Here is a 27,329-nt window from a genome sequence, read left to right as displayed (position 1 = left end):
CATGTCCACCACCGATGCCGTAGGCCGGCACAGTTTTTCCGTTCGCCGAGTGGTAAGGTGCGGCCGCCGGCAGGCTCGTCTTGGTGCCGGGCTCGTTCGTCTTGACCATGGCACGGAAGCCCCACTTGTCGGCCACGTAGTGCACCTGCCGGTGGCGGCCGTCGATGATCCCCAGGTAGTAGGAACCGTGCACGGGGCCGTACGCGGAGCCTGTCTCGTGGCGGCCGTTGATGGAGCCGTGGCCGTCGACAATGTCGTAGCCGAACTTGTAATGTCCATAGTCCTGCACAACATCTTACTCTTAAGTATTACTCATTACAGCATTTAGGGCTAAATCATAAAACAGAGGAAAAAAAATCGAGACCCTTCGCACTATTGTTAGCAAGCCTAACAGATGTCTGGATCTGGGCAGCCTACCTCGTTACTCTTTATTTTCCTCATTTTTCTTCTTTTCGTCTTTGTTTTTTCGATCTCTTTTTGTTTCTATTAATTTCCATTTTGTTCTTTTTCTCACCATTTCTTCCATTTTTAAACTCTCGTTGTCTGTCTTCCTTTTATTTCTCGCTTTCTCTTTCTCTTTTTTTCTCTTTCCGTCTTGCTCTCTCCTTTTCCTATGTTTTTGTGTCTATTTCTTTTTATATCTTTTTCTCTCGGTCTATTTTTTCTCTCAGTATTCCTTCCCTTTCTTTTTCTCTATTTCGTTCTTCCCTTTGTACCTATCTTTTCCTTTTTATTTATGTGCTCGTTCTCTCGACCACTGCTGTTGTTGGATCTTACGCCGGACTAATCGGCGCTTGGGTTCCGGGAGCGTAGCGCAAGATGAAGAAGTGGACGAAGAGAGCGTGGGCCGGGTCATGATGCTGATTATTTTCTGTTTGCTTTGCATGGACTAACGGTCGAGTTAAACAGCCCCGATTTAAAAAAAAAGGGGATAGCGGATGTGGTACTGCAAGATGATTGCATGCTGGTAGTGCAGCATATTGTAAATTGTATGCGTGAACAAAGAGCGGGAGTAGAAAGAAAGATGTCGGTCCTGTCAACATTTTTCCTTGTGTTCCTGTTGTTTGTCCTTTCGTACTTCTTACAATATGATACAGCAACTTGGACGTAAAAATCTTTCGCATAGGGTACCACCTTTTTTTTTCCGTCATAAGAACGAAAACGGCTTTGACTTGTGGAGGATAAACTGTTTACATGCGAAGAATCGAAATTCGACCAATTTGGCCCAAAATACTACAAGTAAAGCACCCAAAGGTACGGCTGGAGATGATGTGTTTGTTCTTCCTAGATGAGAACTTTTGGACTCACTGATATAGGGCTGTATATATGTATATATGCTATTTGGTTTTCTAATTTTTTTGTAACAATCAAGTGGAAAAAGGTAGCCGTCGCCTAGTATAATGGTGACAAACACTTCATTTTTATTTTTTTTGTTTAAATATGTTCATGTTTTGTGTTATGTTTTATTTTAAGTATTTTAGCACTTTCCTTGTAATATTTACGGGAGTGGAGAAAATCATTCCAGCAGGTACAGTTTGAGGGAACGGCAAAGTGACTACGAAAATGCAAGCATAAATACGTGCATGAGTGAACACTTGATTACGTGTAGTTCATACAGAACTTGTTTTCCTATAAAGACGAAACTGTGTTTTGCGCGGTCACATTGTAAGAAAGATTTCTTATGTGCATGTGTGTGTGCTTGAAGAACTAAATCTTGCGAATTAAAAAAAAAAGGTATGAACGATTACTTACATCTTGTTTTCTGTACTGTTTACTGTGACCTCCGTGATGACCTCCATGATAGCCTCCAAGAGCAACAGCCACCAAGGCAAACAGAACGGTCGTAGTAAGCTGAAATTACAGTGTGACAAAACCAAGTTGCAGACCCAACAAATGGTTGCTCGTGCAAAGTATCTCTCTGAGCAAAGAGCACGTTATAATGTTCAAGAGCACTAAATTCAATAACTTAGTTATACTATGCTAATCATACTACGTTTAAAAATTACAACCAGTTGATGGAGTTTCATGGCATTCTTTATCCACCACTACAACAAAGCGGGTTTCTAGAGCACTAATAGAATGCGTGGCAGTAATTGCTACGCCATCGTCTGCTATGGCATTGCCGAATAATTAGAGAGAAATACAGCATTGGCATGATTATGTATGAAGTAGCAAACACATTTTCAATTACTAGAAGGTTGTTAACATTGTACCGGTTTTTAAAGGTTGCCCTAAATTGCCAGTGCCTAATTACAGGCCCACTTTCCTATCACTCATTTGTTGAAAGCTTCTTAAGGATGTTCTGAATTCCACCTTAATAAATAGCCTCACTTATGTTTTTTTAACCGTGGAGAACTCCGACTACAGAAAAAAATTGCATATGAAACCTTATATATTGAATTTGATCGTGATATAGCATCCGCGTTGGCCAACAAAGGGGAAATTCATTGTTTGTAGTTGGATTTTTAAAATTCACTTTTAAGGGTACTTCATTAAGTTCTGATGAAAAAAAAAAGGAAAATTGTAAACATTGACAAAGTCGTTTTGAGGTGGATTATGGACAACTCAACATGAAGAAGCTTATTTGAGGCGATTCATGTTCATGTTGGTAACTTCAGGGGTACACCAAAGCCTACTTCTCTTCCTTGTGTAAACTAATTATATTTCAGATGTAATCGAGAGTGGCATTGCATTGTTTATTGGTTATTGTATTTTTTATATACTAATTTGACTGATCGATCGGCTTCTATTAGGCTTCCGGAAAATTTCAGTCACGTAGGGACGTGGTGTAAAAATAATCACGTAGTACAAAATAACAATAAGTGTGTACCCATAAGCTTTACTGAAAGGATAAACAGTGTCGTGAATAAGTATGTTTTAAACAATAAAGTTGTTTGGAAAGACAAATACACGTATTTGGGCGTTATGTTTTCTGAAGGTGGCTGCGTCTGAACAAATGAAAAGCTGTTGTCAGGGCAGGAAAGGGTCTTGGCTTTCCGTGGCGAAACCTTGAAGGGACATCAAAAAGAAAAGCGATTTTTTGTGTGTTACAAAATCACAATTCCACAATTTCGAAAACGTCCCTCTTACCACGATAGCTAGAAAGCGCGCGCAGAGAAAATGTGGGCGGCGGCGCCACCTTGAAACTCCCGCACGAAACACCGGGACGTCATGGAGTTTGATGGCGTCTACTAGGTGCTACGTAGTTCCTAATTCGCTAAAATGAAATAAATTGTCATAAGAGGGAGCCATGGACCTTACAAAGCTTCAAAAAATTTCTTAGAGCAAAATTCACAAAATTACGTAAAATACACGTTGAATTGTTTGATGTCACTTGAGGAGAATACGGCGAGAAATTTTAAAATAAACCTTTAACTTTGATTTTGTCCTTCAATAATAAACTTATGAGGGCAAAATTCGCGACATTAGAGTTCTCGCAGTACAGTTTATGAATCTAAACCAATTCGTTATATTACTTTAGTTACCGTTTCAGCACGTGACGAAGAAAGTAAACAGAGCACGTTCCATGCCTATGTCAGACTGATACGGATTATGCCTGTCCTTCATGGGATCCGATTCACATATACAACAAAGTGATGGATAGATAGCGAACAACTGACAAGGAAATAGTGACAGACGCATATCTGAAAGTTGTGGAGACATGAATGGGTTCCTTCAGAAAATTTCTTTAATAGGCTGAAGACGTATACTTATTTTTTTTATTCACTTCAGCACGGGAATTAGTGTGGAAATCATTATAAAGTAAGACTATTCAAACTCAGGACCAATGTTTTTTAAAGTTAGTTTTATTGCCATAGCAATTATACGAACACTGTCGGTGGATTTTCACAGTCAGTGTCACCGTCATGTTCTGTATAAAGTTCAAATTTATAAAATAGCCGTGTGCATTGAATGCTCTAAGCGGTAGTAGTAAAAGTACGCAAGCGCTGGGAACGAACTAGGTTGAACCAGATATGAAACAATCCGGCCGTCTCTCGCACGAAAGGTGCGTGCCGTACTGGCCGTACTACCGTCCCGCGTGCGAGGCCTGCCATCGATGGCTTCTCGAGCAGAGAGGAGACGCCCTGCTCCTGTCTCATCGGGCACAGCAGCTTGAAGGCTGCGGGGGGGGGGGGTACAAACATCAGTAGACATTTCGTATACGTGCTGTGCTCCCCCCCCCCCCCCCACTTACTTGCTGACTTCACGTTGAGACGACAGACGACGCAAAAACAGCTTCGCTCCCTGGAGCGGTCGTATTCACTTTTTGAAAAGAATCTGCTACCACCAGATTCATATGGCCACAAGAGTGTGTATTCATTGTATAACTTTTTGTCGCAATAATGCCAGCATAGCCTTTGCGGGCGGTATTTAAAACAAACAAAGAGACAAACAAAAACTTACAAACAAACAAGTATCTGCAACAAATGTTTTATATACCTGCTTAGAGTGTCACCATTTTGATCTTATCTGACCTTGTATCCCAAGTATGCGTCCACAAATAATCCTACTCTGCTTAAAGAAGCTGGCCGCTGGGAAGACGTACAGGTGCAATTTTACCGCGAGTAAAACACAGCAACTGACATTCATTGAAGAAGTGTGTGCTACGACTCTGAGTCCCTGCATACTTAAAAAGCTGACGCAATATTCATGTATAACAGCCTATATATTGTCTGCATGTCTAAAACTTTTAATTGTCATATGGATACGGATCTTTCTGTTATGATGAAGAGAACCACTTTTTTTAGTGACGCACTTGCACTTAAATATGGATATTACTTGTTCTAAGTTTTGTTAGACTTCACCGCAGTACACCTGGCTAACACATCGGGGAGCATTAAAAATTTATTGGAAAGGTCAACCGAGTTCTAGCGAATCTTCTTTGGCTACGTCAAAAGTTGCTGCTAAGTGTATGTTGTAAATGTGCGTCTTGTTCGATGGAGGCACCTTCTCGGTGTTTACACCGGAAGTTTCTCGGAACTCGCCTGTTAAAAAAAAAAAATATATGTGGCATTTTTTAAGTACTGCCGTTGAGTTAGCTATTGCATTGCAGTAACCAATAAATGTCGGAAAGGGTAGTGACCAAGTTTTCTGGAGATGGATAATGCACCACTTTGTGAATTTACCATATTAAAAGAACAGCGAAACGTCCTTGTGTTCTTTCAGTTGTCCGAATAAGCTCCACCATAACATACTGGTGCTACAATATTACCAGCAAAAATTTCAGACGCAGTACAGGATTCAAATAAATTATGGCTAACGAGCCAACGAATATGGATCTGCAATGTAATCACTAAACAGTCAGGAAGGAGCCAGGGAAGAAGATTGTGCGGATGCCCACAAACGAGACCTAAGCAGTTATTGCGTGGAAGTAATTTTCAATGTACGTTTATGGTGGCGTTTACCTGTTTATCATGCGCTGGAGTGCATTAGGAAAGACTGTTATTTATTGAAGTCCAAGCGTACGTGTACCATTTCCACCTTCATAATTTGGAAGCATTGTCTCTCAATTATTCGGCTCCCACCGCTTATAAAAACACTAGAAGTTTTGCTGCAGATAAACTACTTTTTGATTTAGATTCTTTCAACGCACGAAATAGAACTCGGTAAAACTACGCAGATAAGCACACAATAACTTATTTGAAAAGATTGTCGTCAAATGCTTGGGCTCCACATTACCTCAACGCTAGTTTCCAGTAGCGAGGCTGCAGTAATTGATGATCTGTAGAGTAGCGTATAACATATCAATAAAAAAATCTCAGTGCGACAATAAGAACAAAGCGTCTAAACACAATGCACAGGAGTAGGAAGAGGAGAAAAAGGAAGAGCTTGCAAGGAAGGTCTTACTTGTAGTTAAATTGAATATTTTTCGTATATTTGCTATTTCATTTCTTTATTTTTGGTTTTAACTTTCATAGATTACCTAAAATAACATTTACCAGTCTCTACGTTGCATTCTTGGCCAATCCCCCAATGTGGGTACGTGCCATGTATCTAGAATAGCAAAGCAAAGCAAAGCAAAAGGCATTGAGGTTAGCCAGTTCTCAGACCGGCTGCCTAGCTTGAGCTGGGGAGGGGGATGAGAGAAGTTAAAGATGACAGAAGAGAGATGTTCAAAAATTAAAAGCAGAAGAAAAAAGCAATAAAAGAAACAATAATGGACGTCATCCTAATTTACGTTTATGTCCTGGAATAAGTGATCAAATTAAATATGCTTTTCTAAGATCAATGATTCATCAAACTAAGTTAGAGCGGATACCGAAAACCGACTTAGAGAGAAGGGTGCGTTATCCACGTACATAAACATCAAGTGGAAAAACTGCGGGCTCTTTCTGCGTCGCATTCTCCTGGTGTGTCATTAATTATTCACAGTGCAGAACAAAAATCTTCTTTACGTGGTTTCGCGCCATCTAACTCGTGGAAAATTTTCCAGCTCCTTAGCATTACCAAATTCTCAGCTATTCTTGATACGGCGCTCATGTCTTTAACACATATTATTTAACTCTGATATTTCCACAACGTAATAATGTTTTAACCATCTGTTACCTTCTTTACGCGTAACGTTCCCCGCCCAACTTTATTTTTGGCCATCTTAACGTCAAATAAAAAACTGCCTTCATTTTTTTCTTCTTCTCACTACTACTGGCTGGGGACCATGGCCACCATACAACTCCACTCAATTATGAAGTTGCGACCGTACTGACAGACCTAGAATTTCGCTTTAATTTTTGCATTGAGAAGGTTCATACGTGTAGGGCTTTGCTGCACAGGCTTTCTGTGTAAGCTCCACCCACGCAGTTGTCTTAACGAGGTATGACAGCTGAGGGTGTTTCTGGATGCGTATTCCGATTGCCCTTGCCTCATGGGATAGACCAAATTTAGAGTTCCGCTTTTATCAATCCATCATATGGAGAATCATAATCACAGAGGCAAAATTTTGTCGCCTCCAGAAAATTGAAAATAAATTTGTACCAAAATGATTTCGCAATCAGGCACGCTTTGTCGTACGCTTGTATTCCAGCAGAGATGCACGAGGACATCGCACCAATTCGGAGCATAGAAGTGCAGAGCTCGTCAACGTAGGCCGATTCTTGACAAGCTTTGCACTTGGATGAAGGAAATAAAACCTGTCAGCGCGTCCTGAAATGACTCACGAACAAACACAGAAAGCTATTCCAGGATGTCATCCATTTCCCTCAGTACTGAAGTCGTTGTGCAAGAGTGGCGTTGTTCGGTAAATGTGCGACACCGAGGAAAATTCCTGCCTGGGACGTAGTGCGAGCGAAGTATCTCAGTGGTGCCTTACGTATATACGAGAGCGGCGGAAGTGGCTCCGTCGCTGCGGAAGGCTGGCGAGCAAAAGCGCGCCTGACTGCGCGGCAGTGTCCGTTCTCTCACCTGACTGACCATGCTTGCAATGTCCACAGTGGCTGGTGCGGATGAATTGGCACGGCGCGCTGTCCGGCTTTTATAGCTGTCCCAGTAAGCTGTGGCTCGCCCTTTCCAAAAGTCATTGAATCGTTACGAATTCTCTTTTGTCAGTTGCTGATTTCGGAAGAGTGACCGAGTCGCTACTACTAAACTCACTGCACCACCGGGCTCTGATGTGACGTCATTGAATGTCCACTTCTCAAGAAGGCTTTTCCTGAAAACGTCGACATAACTTATGCGGGAATTTCTGACCACTTGTGTCTAGATTTGCTATGTTTGTAGTCTGCTGGAGCTTGCCGACTCTCTCCAAATTCTTCAGCATTCTTTTGGCTGCATAGTTGGCCATTGAGCCACGTATAGTGCAGACGACGCCTAGTTTACCTGTAGAGTTGTTTTCCATCAGCAGATGAACATCGCCTTGCGAGAGCAGGATGGATGGGGAGGAGGTGAGGCTTATGTGAACAAAAGATACAAGAAAATGATGGCCACTTTTGAAGGAGAGAAAAAAGAAAAGCTGCAATAATTTTTTGGTAGGTAAGGCAAACAAAATTCAGTCCAGGTGTTCAACAACAGTGTTATGCAGTGTCACTGATTTAAAAAAAATTCTTTATTTTAGCAATATTTCACTCAATAAGCATATTTGTCCAAATTAGTGGAAGCATTTTCCACATCAGAATGCGCATCGCTTGTCCTGAGCCGTTATTTACGGATGTAGATATTGCCACGCTGCTTTCCTCAAGTTTTGTTATCACCCCGTTACACTACGCTAAGCGCAAACCGCGCCTAGGATGTTCCAGAGGCTTCGAGACTGTAGTGGATCGTTTTGTTAAGATTACGCCCACTTCGTGAACAATACAGGTTATTCGAGAACCTACGTCGCCGCAAGCGATAATGCTAGAATATTCGATGGCAAGGGTATAAATTCCGACATGATTCACCGCTTGTCAGTTGATCGACGGCCGACGCTCTGCCCGCTGCTACCAGTGCTAGTGTCTCGCTGTAATCTAACTTTCCTTTTACGTGGCCGCAAGTTCGGTGCGAATGAACAGTTTATTATTCGACCAGCAGTTTTCTCCTTTCATTCACGTCACGACCCCGTAACATTTGGTGGAGGTGCTTCCGTACATGTACCGAAGGCCCTCCACCCCGCCAACCTCAACCTGCGAGCAAGCCGCCGCCAACAAGAGCTACCTCCGGAGTATGGGGTTCTACCCAATAACAGTCGCAAGCCGAAGGCCACCACCACTACTGAATGAACTATGACAGCCCCTGTATTAACGCCCGCCATAGTTGTAATGCAGCAGCCAAAGCAGCCACCCATCTTCCAAGGATCTTCATTTGAAGAAACGGAGACCTGGCCCGAGACGTACGACCGAGTAGCAGCCTTGAACCAGAACACCTACTATTTTAGAGAACGGAAACTGTATCTTTGGGCTGTTGTACCAAAATAACATGCAAATAGGTAGCGGCGGCGTACTGAACTGCAGCACCGCGAGGCGAGATGGCGCTGGTAGTACTATCATCATAATTAAACAGACGCATTTTTCGCTGCAGGTGGGGCATAGAGCTAATATACGACCCGTATAAACAGTTTATTATTGGACCTGCAGTTTTCTCCCTTCATGCACGTCACGACCCCGCGACAATATTGACTCTGAAATATATTGTCTCACCTTCTCTGAAGGCTTGGCTCGTTTCTGACAGAATTGTTGTATTTCGTTTTTATTTATTCACGGCGCATACCCACTGTGGAATATTATTCTGGTTTTATCATTATCATCATCAGTCAGACTATGCCCACTGCAAGGCAAAAGCCTCTTCCATGTTACGCCAGCCAACCCGGTCCTATGATATAGGCTGGCATGTTATACCCGCTGACTTTTTAATCTAATCTGTCCGCCTTACTGTCTGTCTACCCCTCAAACGTTTGCTTTATTTTTGAATCTAGTCATTTACCCTTTCTAACCAGCAGGTTTTTGCCTGTGCACTACATGCCCGGACCAGGCCTATTTCTTCTTGATTTCGTGCAACATGTCCTTAACACCCATTTGTTTCCTGACCCACCCTCCTCCGTTTCTGTCTCTTAAGGTTACTGCATCACTTTTATTTCCAGTGCTCACTCTGTCGCCCTGAATTCAAGTTGAACCCTCTTTTTAAGCAACCAGATTTTCGCTCCATAGGTATTGGTAAGGTTCAGCTATTGTATAACTTCTATACCTTCTCCTTGACGGATAAGGGTACGGCAATGTTAATTATGCAAGAATGCTTGCCGAATGGGCTCCACCCTATGCTTATTCTTCTAGTTATTTCTGTCCTATGGTGCCGCTACACGATTACGACTTTTCCGAAGGTGTATTCCTTTATAACTTCCACTGCACTACCTATCGCAAAGCGTATTCTCTTCCGGGACTGTCGCCAATGCATTTTTATCCCAATGCTATTCATCTCGAGCTAACAGGGTTTTTTTCAGGGCCCTAGATTGTGAAACGCTGATGATATGAGTTCACAGAGAGTACCTAAGTCACCTTCGATTCGCTGATGACATCGCATTGATGAGGAACTCAGGAGACTAATGGTAACTCGTGATTGCTGATTTGGATAAGGAAAGTAGAAGTGTAAGTCTGATGATAAATATGCAGAAAACTGAAGTCAGGTTTCGGTTCATGTTAAACAGTAGCTAATTTGATTCCGAGATCAGCACATTTTGAAAAAAAAATGAATGAAAAATAGCTTCCCGACAATTTCGTGCAGTAATCACTTGAGTCTATTATTGATTCCTTGATGGCTGAGCTATCATTCCAGTGGTAGCATTATGGCGAACAGTTTCTCAATCAATAACTGGTGTTCTGTGTGTCAAGATGGCGATATAAGCCGCAGTGAGGATGCGGTTTTGACAACCGGGTGGTACGTAAAATACACTAGAATCAATGTACGTTGGTGTTCTCTTATTTTGCCTCTACTGCAGTGCGGCCGCCGTAGCAGGGAATAGAATTTGAGTCCTGGAAATAAGCAGCATGACCTTTTACCTTGAAGGCTACTACGGCGGTACTTAAGTGATGGTAAAGAAGAAACAGCCAGACGAAAAGGAAAGGTGGGGATGTTAATCTGTCTAGAAGGACTTGTGTGCTACCCTAAACAAGGAAAAGGGATTGGGGCCCCGCCACGGTGGTCTAGTGGCTAAGGTACTCTGCTGCTGACCCGCAGGTCGCAGGATTGAATCCCGCCGGCGACGGCTGCATTTCCGATGGAGGCGGAAATGTTGTAGGCCCATGTGCTCAGATTTGGGTGCACGTTAAAGAACCCCAGGTGGTCGAAATTCCCGGAGCCCTCCACTACGGCGTCTCTCATAATCGTATGGTGGTTTTGGGACGTTCCACCCCACATATCAATTGATTAAAAAAGGTTGAGGAGTTGTAATGATGGAAAAAGAAAGAAGAGAGCACGCACACAGAAAGGCAAACTTCGCAGCCATCATAACAGCGATAGTCTATAATCACCGGTGCAAGTTTGTTGCCTTCAAGATGTTGAGCACCTTCTTCGTCGCCTTCACCCACGATGACCTCTACGGTCGACATTCCAGAATGGTTTCTGTCGTCATCGATCTCTGGTCTACGCGAGCTGAAACATAAAAACCTAAATGCGCTTGTTATGCACGAAAGAATGTTTCGCACTGAAATGAGCTTCGACACGTTAACGTTAATAGCTCACCTGGCGGAATGCACTTCAATGTTTTGAAAACGTGGGGAGGTTGAAAGTCTTTTCCTTTGAGACGACGGCCACAGAAACAAAATAGCATCCCCTCTCCCCTCCATTCCATTGTATACAGTCCGATTGTTTGCGTGCGTACAATGACCCGGTTATGTTCTGCTGCACATGCTTTGTTTATATGGTGTCATTCAAGTGGCAGTTCAAGGTTGCATGTTGTTTGCATATCTTTTGTTGTTCAGAACGTGGTACAATTTTGCTGGGAAGTGAATCCAGCCCCGAACTACCCACAGCTTGACACGCACAAAACTTCTGCTCGTTAACATAGGCAGGAGTTAATGAAAATGAGCAATTTATCCAAATTGAGTGGAATTGCATTGGCATTGTCGAAGAAAGTGGACCTAAAGTGTGTCCGCTCAAAGCAGTCGGATTTCTGAAGAAAAAAAAAGTTTGAACGGAAGCGCTAAAATTTTCTTCCCGAAATTCCCACGAAATCTACTTGATTACTGGTAAAATAAAACCTGCCGTTTGTTGTGGTTTTGCCTTCGTTTTAAAACAAGCCTCACTTCATTGTCTATATCTCTTGAACGTGTCGTAAAGAATGCGTGAGGTACATCTATTCGAAAGCATTATATTGAGTTACCTTTGCATAAACTTTTTGCACTGGTACATGACATACCTAAGTTAGGGCCAATAATCTGCCGGACAATTAGTAAAACTTTTCGTCCATCCATTACCGTTAGTATGAACTCTAATAGCTTGTAAGGCCTCTCAACGCCGAGTTGAGCATTTCGCAAGCGCTGAACCAGAAGCATCGGTGAAAAATTTCGGGGCCGCTTTGCACTAATATTTAACAACAAAATAAGGATGATTTTAAAACGCGTTTCGAAACGCTCTTTAGATTCTTGCCGATTCATGCACCTAGCCGAGAACTGCTCAGATGCCCCGGGGAGAATTTTTCACTTGTAAAGGGCTTCTCTTGATCTGTATGATTGCGGAACTCGTGCTTGAGTCCAGACCAACAATTCAGACGTCTGTTAATTCAGAAGCAAGAAGGCTTTCAAAACGCAATAAAAATTGCTAGATATTTCGATTTGCGTGTGTAAAGACAGTTGCTGGGACTTGCGTGTAGTAAATTATTACTACGTAAATATAGTAATTCTGCTTTAGAGCCAGAGCGTTAAAGAACCAGTTTCGCAGAAATACCATTGTCAGCGTTGGCGTCGTTGGTTGCGAGCGGAAAATTGGTGTGGTCGAAGTGTGAAAATTCGAGATAAATTAACATAATTATTTGATAAAATATTTTCGTCTCAAGTGGGAATCAAACACACGTATTTTGCGGTGCAAGCAGACGTTCTGATATGAAGCTTTGCAGTGTTTGAGTATGCTTCACAAGAAAGCTATTAAATTGTCATATAATAGGCTGAGTCTCCTTAACACATGTAATAATGCGTGAATGAACGATAGAAGCGTACCAGGCGTCAGAACAAACGAATCGCGCGACGAACGGATGGCCCTAAGCTGCGCGGTACAAAGTGTGCATCTGCGCAACTGCGCATGGCCCCTTAGCGACGTGTAGTGGCTCCTCCACCCTTTCACATCAAGAATGATGACGTAGCAGGCACTTAGTGACTGCACATCCAGTAGACATGCTTGAATAATTTGAAACGGCCAACGTTGCACAAACGTACCTTTCATTGCAGCATGGTGGAAGGCGATGCGCATGAAACCCGATTATGCTATCATGTGCAGGTCTTGCAAAACGCGAAGTTCAATGATTTACCATATATATGTGACGTAAGAAGGCAGAGATGGTTAGGAGAAGTAGATGAGGAAGAGGTGAGAATGGAATAAACATGGCGTATGAGCCACGCCACGTCTCCCAGTCATCATAGCGTCACACGTGTCGACAGGATGAAGACCTGGCCGCCGCTCATCAGCCTCACATCATTCACGAAACAACCGGCAATATGCCTCAACTGAATATCGACCACAGAAGAGGTGATCTCAGCCGCATGCAATTACCGGCATCATGACAGAACCATCGACTGACCTTCCCATCTCCAAGTACACCGGAGCAGAGGACGACGGACCTGTACAGGACTGGTTCGACCTGTTCGAGCTCCATGCTACCGCTGCATCATGGTCGGAACGGGAGATGATCATCAACTTTACCGACTACATCTCCGGTGAGACTTTCAGATTCTACCTCACCCACATATTTCAAAACGACGAGTCATGGGAAAATATCAAAAAATAAATGATCGTTTGGTTTAAAAAATACAATGATGACTATGACGAAGATTCGCTTATAACCGACTATCCACAGACAACTGCGCTAGGTCGCCGCAGTCAAAAGCACTGCTTGCGCATTGGGACACCAAAAATGAATCGGCCTTTGAAACAAGAACAATTAAAGCACCCTCTCAATGAATGGCACCTAGATCTGTTTGCAGGAAGAGTGTACCCCCCACCGCATCGCGTTTTGCAACTGTCCGATCGAAAACCAGCTTTTACGTCATCACTGCACCGTAGCACTCACATTAGGGAGCCACCCTGTGTACAGTACTTTCCGTCTCGCGCACTTCGATCACCTCCTACTTTTCCATCGCTTGACTCTTCAGTTGCTCACAGAGCTCACTTCGCATCTCACATGCTTACTACGGTTGATATAGAGGTGAGGGACCCGGAAGATACTCAGCCTGGCTCTGGCCCTTTTGTGCAGATGCATGCATCAGACAGATTAACTCGTTAGTTACACAGAAAGACAAACATTTCCGACTGAAATCTGACCAAACTACGCCTGCTGCGGTGTCACCATCCAGTGCACGGACACCTGGGAGTGTTAACAACACAGGAGGCTCGGAAGCATCAAATCGCACACGTTGCCGAGAGCCAGAAGCGTCCATTAGGAACAGCGTCACAAGAGCCTCCGAAGAGTCTCCAGTAAATTCGAGCACACAACCTTCATTACCCGAAATGCAGCATAACAGTCCACTGACTACTATCTGCCTGCTGGACGCCACATCAAGTTGCCCAGAAAATCAGTGCCATGGTCATAAACGGCTGCCAGCTCAGCTCCTTCCACATCAACACCATCAATGCCAGCAGAAGCAAGCCCAAGAACAACAGAGTCTCCATGGGCTACACCAGCAAGGACGACTACGAACGGAAAAATCTTTGGAAGAACACTCGAGGATTGAACAGGGGCGTCTACAAGCGGGTCAAGTGAAGCGACGACAAATTAAATATGTCTTGCTTAAGACAAACAAGTTTCTGATTCAAGACATTTTCGCAAAAAGGAACATCGCACAAGTTTTCTCCAGAAGAGATCAAGATTCAGTCTACAATCAAAGCTGTTCAAACAACAGGACACAAAGCGACGAAGAAGGCGCAAAACCACACCCTGTATTACGGAAAGACGCAGAAATCACCGCTTCAGCCTTGGTCAACAAACACACCGACGGGTGGCACTGCATGTGTACCAATCAAGGCAAAGAGCACGACGCCTACACAAATCATGCTGCTGGTTCTCCAAAGCCTTCACACCACGTTCATTCTTTGCAAGTATACAATCAGTTTCATCATCTGCAGTTTCCACGTTCAAGGTGTACTTGTGTTTTCCAATACGCAACAGTCAGCCTCGCCCACCAGAACTCCAGCACTTACCGGACTGCTGCACTCTCCTGTGAAGCTAAAGTGTGTTTACGGAGACTTCCTGGGACATGGAACGATCTTCCCTTTTTTGACAGTGTTCACTTTTAAGCCGTGCATGTTCAGTTTTTAATTTCTGTTCGTCTGACGCGACTTTTATCGGGAGGAGGAGGAATCCTGTGACGTAAGAAGGCAGAGATGGTTAGAAGTAGATGAGGAAGAGGTGAGAATGGAATAAACACGGCGTATGAGCCACGCCACGTCTTCCAGTCGTCATAGCTAGCGTCATATATATATATATATATATATATATATATATATATATATATATATCGTCGTGTATAAGTCGCGTTCATATATATATATATATATATATATATATATATATATATATATATATATATATATATATATATGAACGCGACTTGTTGCAATAGCTGAACAGTGCGGTTCTTGCTGAGGCTACAGCCATGTTGACGCAACCGTTAATCGCTACTGCACTTGCCATGTCTGGAGCATCTTGCTGTCACGCTACCTTTCGTACTGCGTATTAGGCAAACAGCAAGCCCCAACTGATTTCACGCTGGCGGAGCAGGCAGAGAGACCACGTGCACAGTCGTCAAACAACGCTTGACCGGGTGCAGTGAACGCCGTGCAACGAAGCGTCACATGTTCTAGCGTCCTCGTCCGCCCATGCTGGCGGAACAGGTTCGACGTGGCGAGGCGAAAGCGAGCATCAGGATAAACCAGCGAACTCAATAATGACCTTCTTTAAGGTTTTACAAGCCTACTAAACAGGTGTGCTTTGCGTGCTCCGCTTGCATGCTCTGCACGTCGCTGGTAACACGCATGCTGCGACATGCACGAACATTAAAAAAAAAATATGAAGCATTTTTTGCCTACTGCAAGCACTTTTAGTATCTATCTATCTATCTATCTATCTATCTATCTATCTATCTATCTATCTATCTATCTATCTATCTATCTATCTATCTATCTATCTATCTATCTATCTATCTATCTATCTATCTATCTATCTATCTATCTATCTATCTATCTATCTATCTATCTATCTATCTATCTATCTATCTATCTATCTATCTATCTATCTCCAGAAGAGTTCTCTGGTGATCACCCCCTTAACTCGGCGTGAACCAAATTTAGTATGGGAGGGTAAGGTGGTTTGACCAATATGAGGGGCTGGTACGAACGTGAATAATGTGACAATCCCGTCGCGTACGTTCTCAAGACACAGGTACGTTGGTATGTACCGCAGGTAATTGACACTTAATATCTATCCAGGAATGAGGAGAACACACACTTGGGCAATTTTTCGCGCTGTCGTTAAGAAAAACCTGACATCAGCAACGTGACCTCACGACTACAAAGAAGAAATGTCAGGGTCCCACAAAGGATCATATCCAAACAATTTATCACAAAGTCATGCCAGGGGTCGGAACTAGTTTTCAAACATACACTAATGTTCGTGAAACGTAAATTGTCGTTGCAGTGCTGGCTATCCAATTTTATTAACACTGCATATGTACTTCTATGATATTGACGTCGGGTTATTGTCAATTGTAGTTGGGTGCCATGCGCTGAAGTTGATTTATGTAGCAGTATGTAGGGCTACAATCCTCGCGAGCATCAGTGCTTCCTATCAGCTTATCGCTTCTATTGTAATACTCATGGTTCTGTTGGCATTGTTGCGCAAGGGCAAAGAACTGCATGGTTATTTAACATCTGCAACTCTTCAACATATGGCTGTACGTGCAAGATTTGTGCATATATTTCGCGTCATTTCATGACGTGTCACCAAATAAAAACCACATGCTTCGGAGAACATCGATTCCCAAAGTACGTGAGATTTTCCGAATTTATTTTCGTGCTTAGTGGTACGGTTTTGGTGGAGTTTTTGGATACCGTAACCCTGATAATATTAGATGGGGTTTTACGTCCCAAAGGCATGATATGCTCATGAAAAAGACCGTAGTGCACGGCTCAAATGATTTTTGACCACCTTGTGCTCATTGGTGCGCACCTATAAATCTAAACACGTGGATCTTGGCGATTTCGCCGCCGTCTCAAATGTAACCGCCACGGCTGAGATTCGATCAGATGACTTGCACGTCAGCAGTAAAGCATCATATTGTTACGGGGAAAAGGCAGCATTTACCTTGAGGCCACGACCAAAGTCTGGTTTTCCAACCACGAGGAAGAAATCACGAGTTGCGATTTTTGCAAACACAAACTCATCGACCTCTTTGGCAAGCCCATTGGACGTCATCGTTTGGCGCAGAAAGAACTCGCGTGCCGACTGCAGTCCTGCATCGAGTCATACGTGACATACATTCAGGATGTGTTCGCCCTCTGCCGCACGGTTGACGACAAAATTCCGGAATCCTAAAAGGTTGCGCACATCCTCAAAGGAATCGCGGATGATGCCTTCACTCTCCTTGTGTTCCGCAACTCTTAGACAGTGGACGACGTCAGTAACGAATGCCGACGCTTTGAATAGGCGAAAAGTCGTCGTATTACTTCCCACTTTTCGTGTATTCTCGACACGGCTGCCACGTCTACCTGCGAAGACGCCCGTCTCCCTTCTGCCGCTGCTACTTCCGACAATATTGTGCGCATTGTCCGCCGTGAAATCGAGGCCATCTCCTATTGTTCATCATACCCGTGCCACTGACGATCCTTTAAAAATTTCTTTAATACAGACCGTTGTCCGCCAGGAACTGACCAACGCCGGACTACAGACGCTCTGTCCTGTTAGCAGACCTGTCCAATTACCTAGTGTACCTGATATGCGCCGTGGTCCGTACAACTGTCCACGTTACCGGAACTCGGCTGAATGGCGAACCTCCGATGATAGACCTATCTGCTTCTGCTGCGGACGAGTCGACCACATTTCATGTCATTGCCGTAGTTCCTGGAATCGGCATTCATGGTCGCACTACGCCAATACCCGGCACCTCCACCAAAATGTTACGGGGAAGAGGCGTCGGAGAAATATGCTTACTATCGATTTAACAAGCAGGCATAAAAGATGGAACCCAGTCTGCACGAGAGCTCCGACATCGTTTTCTTCCTTATCGAGTTTCGAGTTATCCGTGGAGCCCCGTAGCAATATGCACTAGACCAGCGTGGCCAGTATACCGTGACATCTGACAATGTTTCCTACGTGCGCCATTTAATTCTCGCGATGTTTCCAGTCTATGTGTTTCGGTGTGTTTTAAAATAATAGGGATGAAGAATGGGCTTGTCGTGCAGCCTGCTATTTTGCAAAACCATAATTTCCCCACTGCTATTTAGTCGTTATACAAGGAATGAATCACTGGGACCTGCTAATTTGTTCTATTTGTCATGTGTACACAAAAAATTCACATTGCAGGTGCATGTTCGTCAATAAAAAGTAATATATTTTAAATTTAGGAATAAATTGTTAATGAAAACATAAAAAATTTGTACCTACATGCTGTTTTTGTCTTTTATGCCGAGTCCATTTATGTAAATTGTGTCTTTTTTTAGGTTTGATTTGTTTTTTGTTTAACGACAGCCGAAGCACAGGAAGAAAACTGGCTGGAGCAGAGTTTCACTTTGTTGGGGTATCTATACCACACATCGTGCTACAAACTTATTGCCCTTCTCACTGGAGGCTAGACTTATACGGCTGCTTTAACAGCCACATACTCTCAAGTGACCAATTTAGAATTATGTTGATTCACTGGTGCTTCTGGTACAAACGTAACGTTATGCGATGCTTGGAAACGTTCCTCTTTGCTCCAACGGAGCAGAGTTTTCACTTGTCTTGAACTATTGTCCGCTCAGGTTACCCGGTTCTACCGCACTAGACTGCCACTCTGCGGGCTGAAGTTATGTGTGTGCATATGTGTTTCCTCTCTATTTCACTTTCTTGACTGTTCTTTCAATCTTCCCCATCTCCTCCCGCTATGTAGGGTAACATACCGGTTATGCCCACTGGTTAACATCCCTGCCTTTCCTCTCTCTCGTTTTCCTTCCGGTTTTGAATGTAGGTGAAAACATTGGTCGTGTTGCCTTTCTTCTCTCTCTCTCTTCTGTGAATATAACGAACGGTATTCTTGAAGACGTTGAGAATTTATATACCTTTATGCAATGGTAGCTCACGTTTGAATGTGACCCCGCAGTCGAGTGATGTTCGTTTTGACTAATAAGTTAGTTAAATATATAAACGGTGCTATTAACAACTATTAGCAGGTGGTCATGGGTGAAAAAAAAAAGAACATGTCTTTAGAGCTTTCTAGGTGCCCCTTGGAACTCTCAAGCATGGCGTGAAGGCGGCCTTTCTTTCGAACACGTGGCTTTCCACACAGCCGCATTAGCCCTAAGTGGCCTGCTTGTCGCTTTCCGCATGACGAGACGCGGTGCTTACGTGTGCGGCTCAGGAGCACGGACGGCGAAACAAAGAGCAAATGCCTTCTGAATTATGGGTCTCGTTCACGCGCATTTCTATACTAGACGGAGCCTTCGTTTAAAGCACACGCGCAAAACGCGCCGAGTGTCCCGGAAATCCGAGGACTCGCTCTGAAAAGCAAGAGTTGTGGTCTCCCTTCGGACGCCTTCTACGAGACCGCACAAATGCGGCGATAAAAGTCGCGAACGCCGGCGTCTGAACGGCTTTTGTTCTCTGGCAACGGTTGACAGAGCGCCGCCTTCAGACGACCGCCTCAGTCCAGGTCTTCGCGTCACAGAGTTGTTATACAAACACGGCCGCGCTGCGCTCACTCCCCCCCCTCTCTCCTGAGTTCTCTTAACCAGGAAGTGAGTGGCGCCTTCCGTTGTCGATCGCCTAAGATTCACCTTCGGTAGCGGCTTGTTCGAACGCCAATGTGTTCACAGACCACGCTCATCTTGACTTACAGTTTTAGTTCAGCCTTAATTTGTAGGCGTCGTTCCATCGAAGGCTGAGCAAACGTGCCCGCGCATCTGTGCATTGACTGATGACAATGTAAACTGCTCTCGTGTTAATGTTTACAAAGCATTACGCGAGATCGTTTGGCGGATGTCTTGACTTTTTTACTGTGCTGAAATTTGTTAATTCTGCCTAAGCAGATTTTAAACGACACTAATGTGTCCGTGCAACATCCTCTGTGGTATATTTGTAACGAAAGGAAGATTGTGTCAAAAATGTGGAAAGGTCGGTTAACCAATTGAAGATGTCACTGATTAAAACCAGTTTTGCTAGTGGCGGCGTCTCCGAAATATTGTGGCTGAGTTTAACTGCTGAAAGTGATCAATAAACTGTAATGTGTAAAAGAGCTTATAAATGTAAAAAGTATGTATAACCTCTGCCATGCGTTTTCGAGCGTAACAATCATATGTCCGTACAACTATAGCGAGACTTGGAGGATCATACCAGGCGACCCATGCGATGATTACACACTGATGTCCACAGCAGTAAGGCACTTCCTTTAAAACCCGACTTCCTTACTTGTGCAGGCGCCAACTTTGAAGATAAACCTAACCCCAGAAAAAATACCATTGAAGAGTTAACATTAATGAATACCTTAAGAGATTATTTTAATGTTCTTTATTAAAGTAATTAAAGAAACGCCGATGCAAGTTTATCGTATTCAGCTGGAGAAGCTGCAGGTGATTTATCTGCCACAAGACAATTGTTTGCATGGTAATGCAAAGAAATTTATTTATTTGTATAAGGAAACACTGTAGTGAACTTTGTAGTTTTCATTGTACCACATTAAAATATGCTTCAATTGGAAAAAATGGTCATAAGCTATAGAAAGCAAGGAAAGTGTCATGATAACCTTTCTGTATGCATTTAAAAATTGGCATTAAGTTTGAAACAACTGGAGCTCAAATTATAATCAACCTGGAGCAAATTTATTCAAGTTGAATCAAACCAGAGTACACTTCTTCGTTCAGATTATTTGATTACGGACAATTCACCGAAAAACATAAGTCACTCTCGTTGGATTTCGACGGATTTCCGCACACATATAACCGCCACAGGGTTACATATCGCGCTTTTTGGTACCACATGTATTAAATAAATGACAAACAGGTACCACAGGTGACCCATTTTAGTCCTACTTGTTTCATCCCTATGGTTCTGATGCTTTGTATCCGCCGAGTATAGATATTTCTGGGATATTTCTTGCATTCGTGAATGGAATAGCTTATCTTATAGTATTGTTATATTACACTCGGCTAATAGAATGTTTATTGCGTTATGACTGAATTTTCAATTTTCACTGACTGTTCCTTTTTTATGCCTTTTCGCTGAACCATATACACATGACAAGTCAGCTTGAGATCATGTTTTCTGCTTGTTCAGCGTATTTGTTTGAACAATCATAAATTATACTATTTTTTTTGCACCATCGTATTGCTGCGCGTCGAATGTGACAGTCAGAGGACGCTTTCAAGTGAACGTTCGAGATTTTGTTTGTCTGCAGCCCACGACATCGTTTTCTCTATATGATCATAACGAAGGTAAACGGGACGTAGATTAGATTGAATTCAGCTACTTCTTTAGTCTTAATAATGCTCCTAATCTAAGCAAGCTTTATGATGAGGAATCCCCGAAGCCCAAAGTTGGGTTTCTTTTTTGTCAACTACCACGAGAAAAGGTCTCTGGCTTCCTGCTTACTTCGGTATCTTGAGGCTCTTCTGATGAGTTGCAGTTCACATCCACTTGTTTCTTGATGGTAATAGCTGTTCAGTGGATAATTGATTTGCCACATTTCTGCTCTAATTTTTTAAAGACAGTTTGTCTTACTTATAAATGTTATCATGCAAGTGTACAAGGCAATTTCGTGCCATGTATATATACACCTTTTCAAAAAAACTAAGTAGACATTCATTCACAATCACTCCTAAGCATTTCAATGCTTTCATAATGGACTTCCACGTCTCTTTGTTTAACGTAAAGGGTCCCTAATGAAAAGTATTCAAGAGTGACTGATGCTCAGCTGGCGTTTTGCCACAAATGATTTGGTGCTCGCATACGTACCCCACGCTTATTGGAGTTGTCAGAATTCTGTCTCATAATGTTAAGGAGCTCAGCCAATGACTAATGAACAATCTGCTAAGCTGCCTCATGAAGGTCACCCACTACGCGACACTTGCGAGCTCAAACTACGATAATTAACTAGAAGTTTGACAAGCCTCGAGAAACACTGACCTGCCCCAAGTTTTTCTGGGCCGTGTCTGGCTATCCGGAGGTCAGTAAACGTGTCTGATTATATCCGGTCAAGGCGAACACTCAGATCACCGTTCCGTTGAACTTGTTGAGACGTTGCCTAAAGGGCAAGGCATCTGCCGAGCCACGTCAAGAGTGATGAGACGCACGTACACGTGTGAGCATATGGTACATGTATTTACACATTTCACACATCAAGCACAAGGAGGGAACAATACAAATACTCGATATCACAAGGAACACAAAGTGGGTAACAGCAGCGAACAGGAGAAGGCGTTTCTAAGGTCCGTTTACATTACGACATGGGCGAGCACTGGCAGTCTTCTCCACCTTGCAGATTACACGTCATTGCTTTGTCGAAGAGCAACTTGAGAAGAGAAAAGGGGAGGAGGATGTAAACACGGAAGTAAGTCTGAAAAAAAAAGAAATTAGGGATTCATTTCAGTCTGGACGAGTTGATTTGCAGTACTGCTAGACAGCACATATTCTTGCACAGTGACCCTGCGTTCAAAATGAAGGCTGACAGAAGAGACACCGTTTTAGAATTTTTTTCTAAAGTTAATGTTCTACTGAAGTTGAATACTTAACGAGACTGTGCCTTTTCATGCCACAGTTTATAAACAGCAGTTTTCTTGTGGATTGTTCAAGACGCACGTTTTTATACGAGACAATTTTTTCCGCTAATATTCGTGCCCGCTTTCTGAAATGCAGATACCACTTATTTCGAACCAGTAACTACTGCTGGTTATTGGTATTATAATTTATTGTGAAGGTTGTATGTCCTACAATGCAGCAAAACTATGTTCATTGATGTTCACTGGTTTATGCACTGTAATATTTGTGTTAGAATTCAAATATTGCACTGTATGTTTCATGGGCTTGTTGTGCAGTGTTAAGCTTCCAAGTGAATTGTTCTATGGTTACGAGGGTTTTCACATAGCTTCGCCTAAAGTAAACACATTGAAACAAACTAACACAAAAACAAGCAAACTTCGTGTGCATAATGTATGAAATACCTGAATTTCGAAGAAATGCCACATTTCTAAATTTGCTGCAAGAAATCAACAACACGCTATGTAAAACATGTGTGGTACAAATAGTATCGGCAGTTGTGTTATGTTGGGATGCGTGAAATCTAGTCCCGCAAATGTTGGGGCAAGTAAACTCAATGAGAAGAGGCTCCGTATTGAGATTGCAGCATTTTCAAGATGAGCGGAATACATCTGAGGATGCTAAAGTTGTTGCACGATACGATGAAGCACACTCAAGCCTTCACCTGAAACATTTTGTTTCATCGAGACCACTGTTTGCTTGTGCATATTTTGTGAAACTTTGTCGAGTAAGTTCAAGGTTTCGGTACGTAGACGTTATATTGTATTGACACAATATCGCGCAGCTTTCAAGTAAAAGTAGTATAGAGTGTTTCAGTACCAATCAATAATGTCGGTTTGACACCACGAAAGGAAAAAGTTGCGCACGGAGACATAAGAACACACACAAAAGTACACAAGAATGATAACAGAAAGATTTCAGTGCCACTATTCCCTTAAAAAATTCTCTCTGTGATCATGTGCATTTAAATTCATATCCCTGTATAAGTTCATCTTGTCCGGCTCAGGGTAGTGTACCAGACCACTCGGTAGTTCCCGTTAACTTCACCTTTTTTTCGATTGCCATCCTATACACTGTGCTATGATACCCCCCCTCCCCCCCCAAAAAAAAAAAAACTCATAGTAACTAGCTCAAGAAATTCACGTTGCACCTATATGCAATATACTTACGACATGGAAAGCGGACGGGACAGCTCACTGCAACTTGGAGACATTGAAATATTGAAGCGACGATAATGATCTATCCGTAGAAGCCGTAGCCACCATAGCCTCCGTAACCACCATATCCGCCGTGTCCGTAGCCTCCGTATCCATGGCCATATCCACCGTATCCTCCGTAACCGCCGTGTCCATAGGCGGGCACCGTCTTGCCGTGCGCCGAGTGGTAAGGGGCGGCCGCGGGCAAGCTGCTCTTGGTGCCGGGCTCGTTGGTCTTGACGACGGCGCGGAAGCCGAGCTTGTCGGCCACGTAGTGCACCTGCCGGTGGCGGCCGTCAATGTCGCCCAGGTAGTAGGAACCATGCACGGGGCCGTACGCGGAGCCAGTCTCGTGGCGACCGTTGACTGCACCGTAACCATTGGCGATGTCGTAGCCGAAGCTGTAGTGGCCGTGATCCTGAGAACAAACATGACTTGGTTCGCCTGTGTGCTTTCAACAAATATACGCTATAGCACTGCTATTATGTTTCTGCGCCGTAGGTAGAAAGAATAATGCTGTCCTAACTGGTATATTTATTTATTTATTTATTTATTTATTTATTTATTTGGTTTGCATGCATGGATACACAAGAACTCAGCAGAAAGAGGGAGAGAGCAAGCAGGCAACTGCTCCTGGAGGGGCACTAACTAGTACTCAGAATGAAAAAATAGAGCGTTCTTTCGCGTTCTACAATGTAAGCAAAAAATAGGGAAATAATATATAAATTTAGTCTAACCATAGACTCATTGCTACGATAACAGTGCGATCATCCGGTTATATGAACCGTTATTTTGAAAGTGTGTTTGACATTAAAAGCACATGTCACAGCGAAAGTCGTGGACCACAAAGACGAATGACATCGTTTTGTGTAGACTATGCGTGTAAAAAAAAGTGAACAAACATTTTGCTTCCTGTAGGTCCTACTGGTACCACCATGATGGCCGTGTCCAACGTAGCCAGCAAAAGCTACGGCCGCTAGAGCCAGCACCAGTGTCGACTGTAAAAGAAAATATATAAAAAAACCAAAAGCAAGTCACAAGACATTATAGTGCTGCTGCTGAGGACTGTTCTGACATGATACTAATAAGTCCTTAAGCATGCCGAGTGCGAAGCTATGGTCGTCCAATGAATGGCTTTTGAATAGTTGTGAGATCCACGCAGGAAGCCGCCACTATGAGGTAACGTTATAAAACACGAATAACAATTATATTTCACTCTTTTCAGCGTTGCATATCCGTGTCTCGTGTGACCAGCCGCCGGTGAGGCGCCGGGGGGTGAGTCACGCGAGACGCATCGGCGCGGAGCGATCTCAAAGTGCGCTGTGACTCGTCGACTACCGTTTTCAGCGGCAGCGGTGGTGGCGGAAAGTGAGCGCGCCCTGTTCGCCGATCGACCCGGCTCGAGTCGGCCGCCAGTGCCATGCGGTGCCGAGCTTACCTGAGCGATCATGTTCGCAATGGAGAGTGTTCGTTGGGACTGATGGCTGTCAGTGAGACGCGTGCTTATATAGTGCCGAGTCAAGCGACCAGCGTGCTCTACAGAAACGCCCCCGTTGTCTTGTTTCCGAAAGGGCCAGTTTCCAGTCAGCCCGGATGCCATTCCTGAGGAATGCCGCCATTCGTACACCCTTCTCTGCGTCCCTCCCAATCGAAGCTTAAGTGAGGTACACACAAGAAAAGGGTGCCACTTCACTGGCGGCCTTGGCTGACTGGGGCCACGTAGGCAGGGGCAGATTTGAATTGTACCCTCTGAAATCGGAGCCCTTTCCACGGCTTCTCTTTTCTCAGGTTGAGTGCTCGTTTTAGTTTTCCCATCGATAAGAAATATCAGAAAGTAAAGGTGGCCCTGTCACAAGCACCCGCGTGGTTTTCATTCAGATTCGGTGCCCCCGTAAAGTTATAGTTGCCTTCATGATTACAGAACACATCGCTCTGGGCGTTGCGCCATTGTCCGTGACAGCAACAATATTATATAAGAAGCGGCAACGGTAACTCTCTGCTCACGGTGAAGAACGAATTTCAAGGGAACGAAAGTGATTGTCCATGTGGATGACAATGAGAGGTGCGAGAGCGTTCAAACACTGCGCGCACTCTGTCCCAATGTCAACCACACTTTGTCTTCGCTCAGACACCGTGCACGTCTCCTAGGTGGAGCCGTTCGTGCTTTCTGTACCTGCAGGCGATGGGCACCATGGTGACATGCACTTGTAAATTATGATACAGAGAGAACAGAGATAAGAATGCAGATTCAATAACGACACATAAGGTGAAAGGATTAACACATCAGGTGAAATTACACGAAGACAGTCTGTAGTAACATACTAATTGACGCTTTCAAGTCATTGAAATGTAAAGTGTTTTTGTTTGTAATAAATTCCACTCGACAAGGTTCGCGTAGCTTGAGCTTCCCTAGATAGTTCGAGCATCATTGTGAGGAAACTTTGCGCCGCAACGTGACCTATACTGATAGCAAAACATTGGACTCAATTTAGAAAAGATTACACTGTGTGAGCTTCTAATTGACGCTCGCTGTTGATATAATACATGAATGCACCATTGTGCTATCTGTAGGCAACTGCTAGTCCCCTTGACATTCTCGTGTTTCTTTTCTAAAGGGATGATCTCGATGTGAACTTGTATTTATACGAATACATAAACAAGCGCTTGTGTGAACTCATGTGTGACTGGAGAGGATACTTTACCCCCCGGACTGTGCTTAAGGTATTGATGCCCCTATAGGCGTTTTCTCTGTGCGCTTGCATTGGTACGTATGCAGCATTTTTAAATATTCACGCGTTGACGTTCTCGCTGCCTATATATTTTCTCGTTTTCTTATAGTATAACAAATGGGTGATTTTCGAAAATACGGCTATGACAGAAACTAGACTCCCATGTTCATTTGGGTAACCTTTGTTATTTTTTTTTGTTGCAGAACTTATGGATATGGAGTAGCCGAAGTAATATGGACCTTAACCTTTCCACAGCAAAACATTTAAAACATAACAGAATCTAATAAATTAAAAAATAAGTAAATGAAGAGGAACAATTAAAAAGTATTACATACCACATGCGCAGTTCTTTCATCAATTTGTTTTCTTAAATTATTGAACAAACTTCCATGCTCATTTGAGAAATAGCTTGTTCAGTCCCATTTCAAACTATGAATACTAAGTCACTTGAAGTGGAGTTATTTCAGCTGAATGCTGCAGGATCGATTATTTATGATATTCCTACACTCGGAGGAGCTGCAAACGCGCCAAAATCTCATCAGATACAAAAGCAATACAAATTGTTTTTGAGATTTCGATTTGCTGCACGGGGTTGTACATTTTCTCTTCATAACGTCCAATTTGGGCCCTGAGAGAATAAATAAATAAATGAATAAATAAATAACCAAATAAATAAATAAGCCCCCTAGACACTAATGAACAGAGAGGGGGACGTGTACAGTGGTTCAGTCTTCTGCACAATGTTCTATCAGCCCTGGAAGATGTAAAAACGTACTCGTACACTCAAAAACTCCAACA

The 27,329-nt window shown here is 43.3% G+C and overlaps 3 protein-coding genes across 4 annotated transcripts in view; 1 reads left to right on the top strand and 2 right to left on the bottom strand.

Annotated features, from left to right (window-relative positions):
• Positions 1-7,428, bottom strand: part of LOC119175505 (adult-specific rigid cuticular protein 15.7) — a 10,203-nt gene extending 2,775 nt beyond the window's left edge. Inside the window, exons 1-3 of the mRNA XM_037426433.2 lie at positions 7,399-7,428; positions 1,753-1,851; positions 1-283 (exon numbers count right to left, since the gene is read on the bottom strand). The exon at positions 1-283 is cut by the window's left edge and continues 74 nt beyond it. Of these exons, the coding sequence (XP_037282330.1) occupies positions 1-283; positions 1,753-1,851; positions 7,399-7,410 (394 nt within the window). The 5' untranslated portion in view covers positions 7,411-7,428. The remainder of the gene's footprint in view (positions 284-1,752; positions 1,852-7,398) is intronic.
• The window catches only part of LOC142775823 (uncharacterized), an 83,032-nt gene that overhangs the window by 20,222 nt on the left and 35,481 nt on the right, over positions 1-27,329 (top strand). The gene's annotated exons all lie outside the window — the stretch shown is intronic.
• Positions 22,153-25,319, bottom strand: LOC119175503 (uncharacterized). The gene is made up of 4 exons (XM_037426432.2): positions 25,241-25,319; positions 24,705-24,800; positions 23,776-24,220; positions 22,153-22,406 (listed from the first exon to the last, which is right to left on the bottom strand). The coding sequence occupies exons 1-3, from the start codon at positions 25,250-25,252 to the stop codon at positions 23,846-23,848; spliced, it is 483 nt and encodes a 160-aa protein (XP_037282329.1). The 5' UTR covers positions 25,253-25,319; the 3' UTR covers positions 22,153-22,406; positions 23,776-23,845.

This window comes from Rhipicephalus microplus, chromosome X (genome assembly GCF_043290135.1).
Source record: "Rhipicephalus microplus isolate Deutch F79 chromosome X, USDA_Rmic, whole genome shotgun sequence".
Classification (NCBI taxonomy): Eukaryota; Metazoa; Arthropoda; class Arachnida; order Ixodida; family Ixodidae; genus Rhipicephalus; species Rhipicephalus microplus.
Note: the sequence above shows the minus strand (reverse complement) of the source record. Positions and strands in the feature narration are given on the sequence as shown.

What these genes read in the sequence shown, in the direction of transcription:
- LOC119175503 (XM_037426432.2), bottom strand. An exon ending in GGACCTACAGGAAGCAAAAT is followed by an intron (nt 24,221 to 24,704) that starts GTTTGTTCACTT and finishes GTTTGTTCTCAG; the next exon opens with GATCACGGCCACTACAGCTT.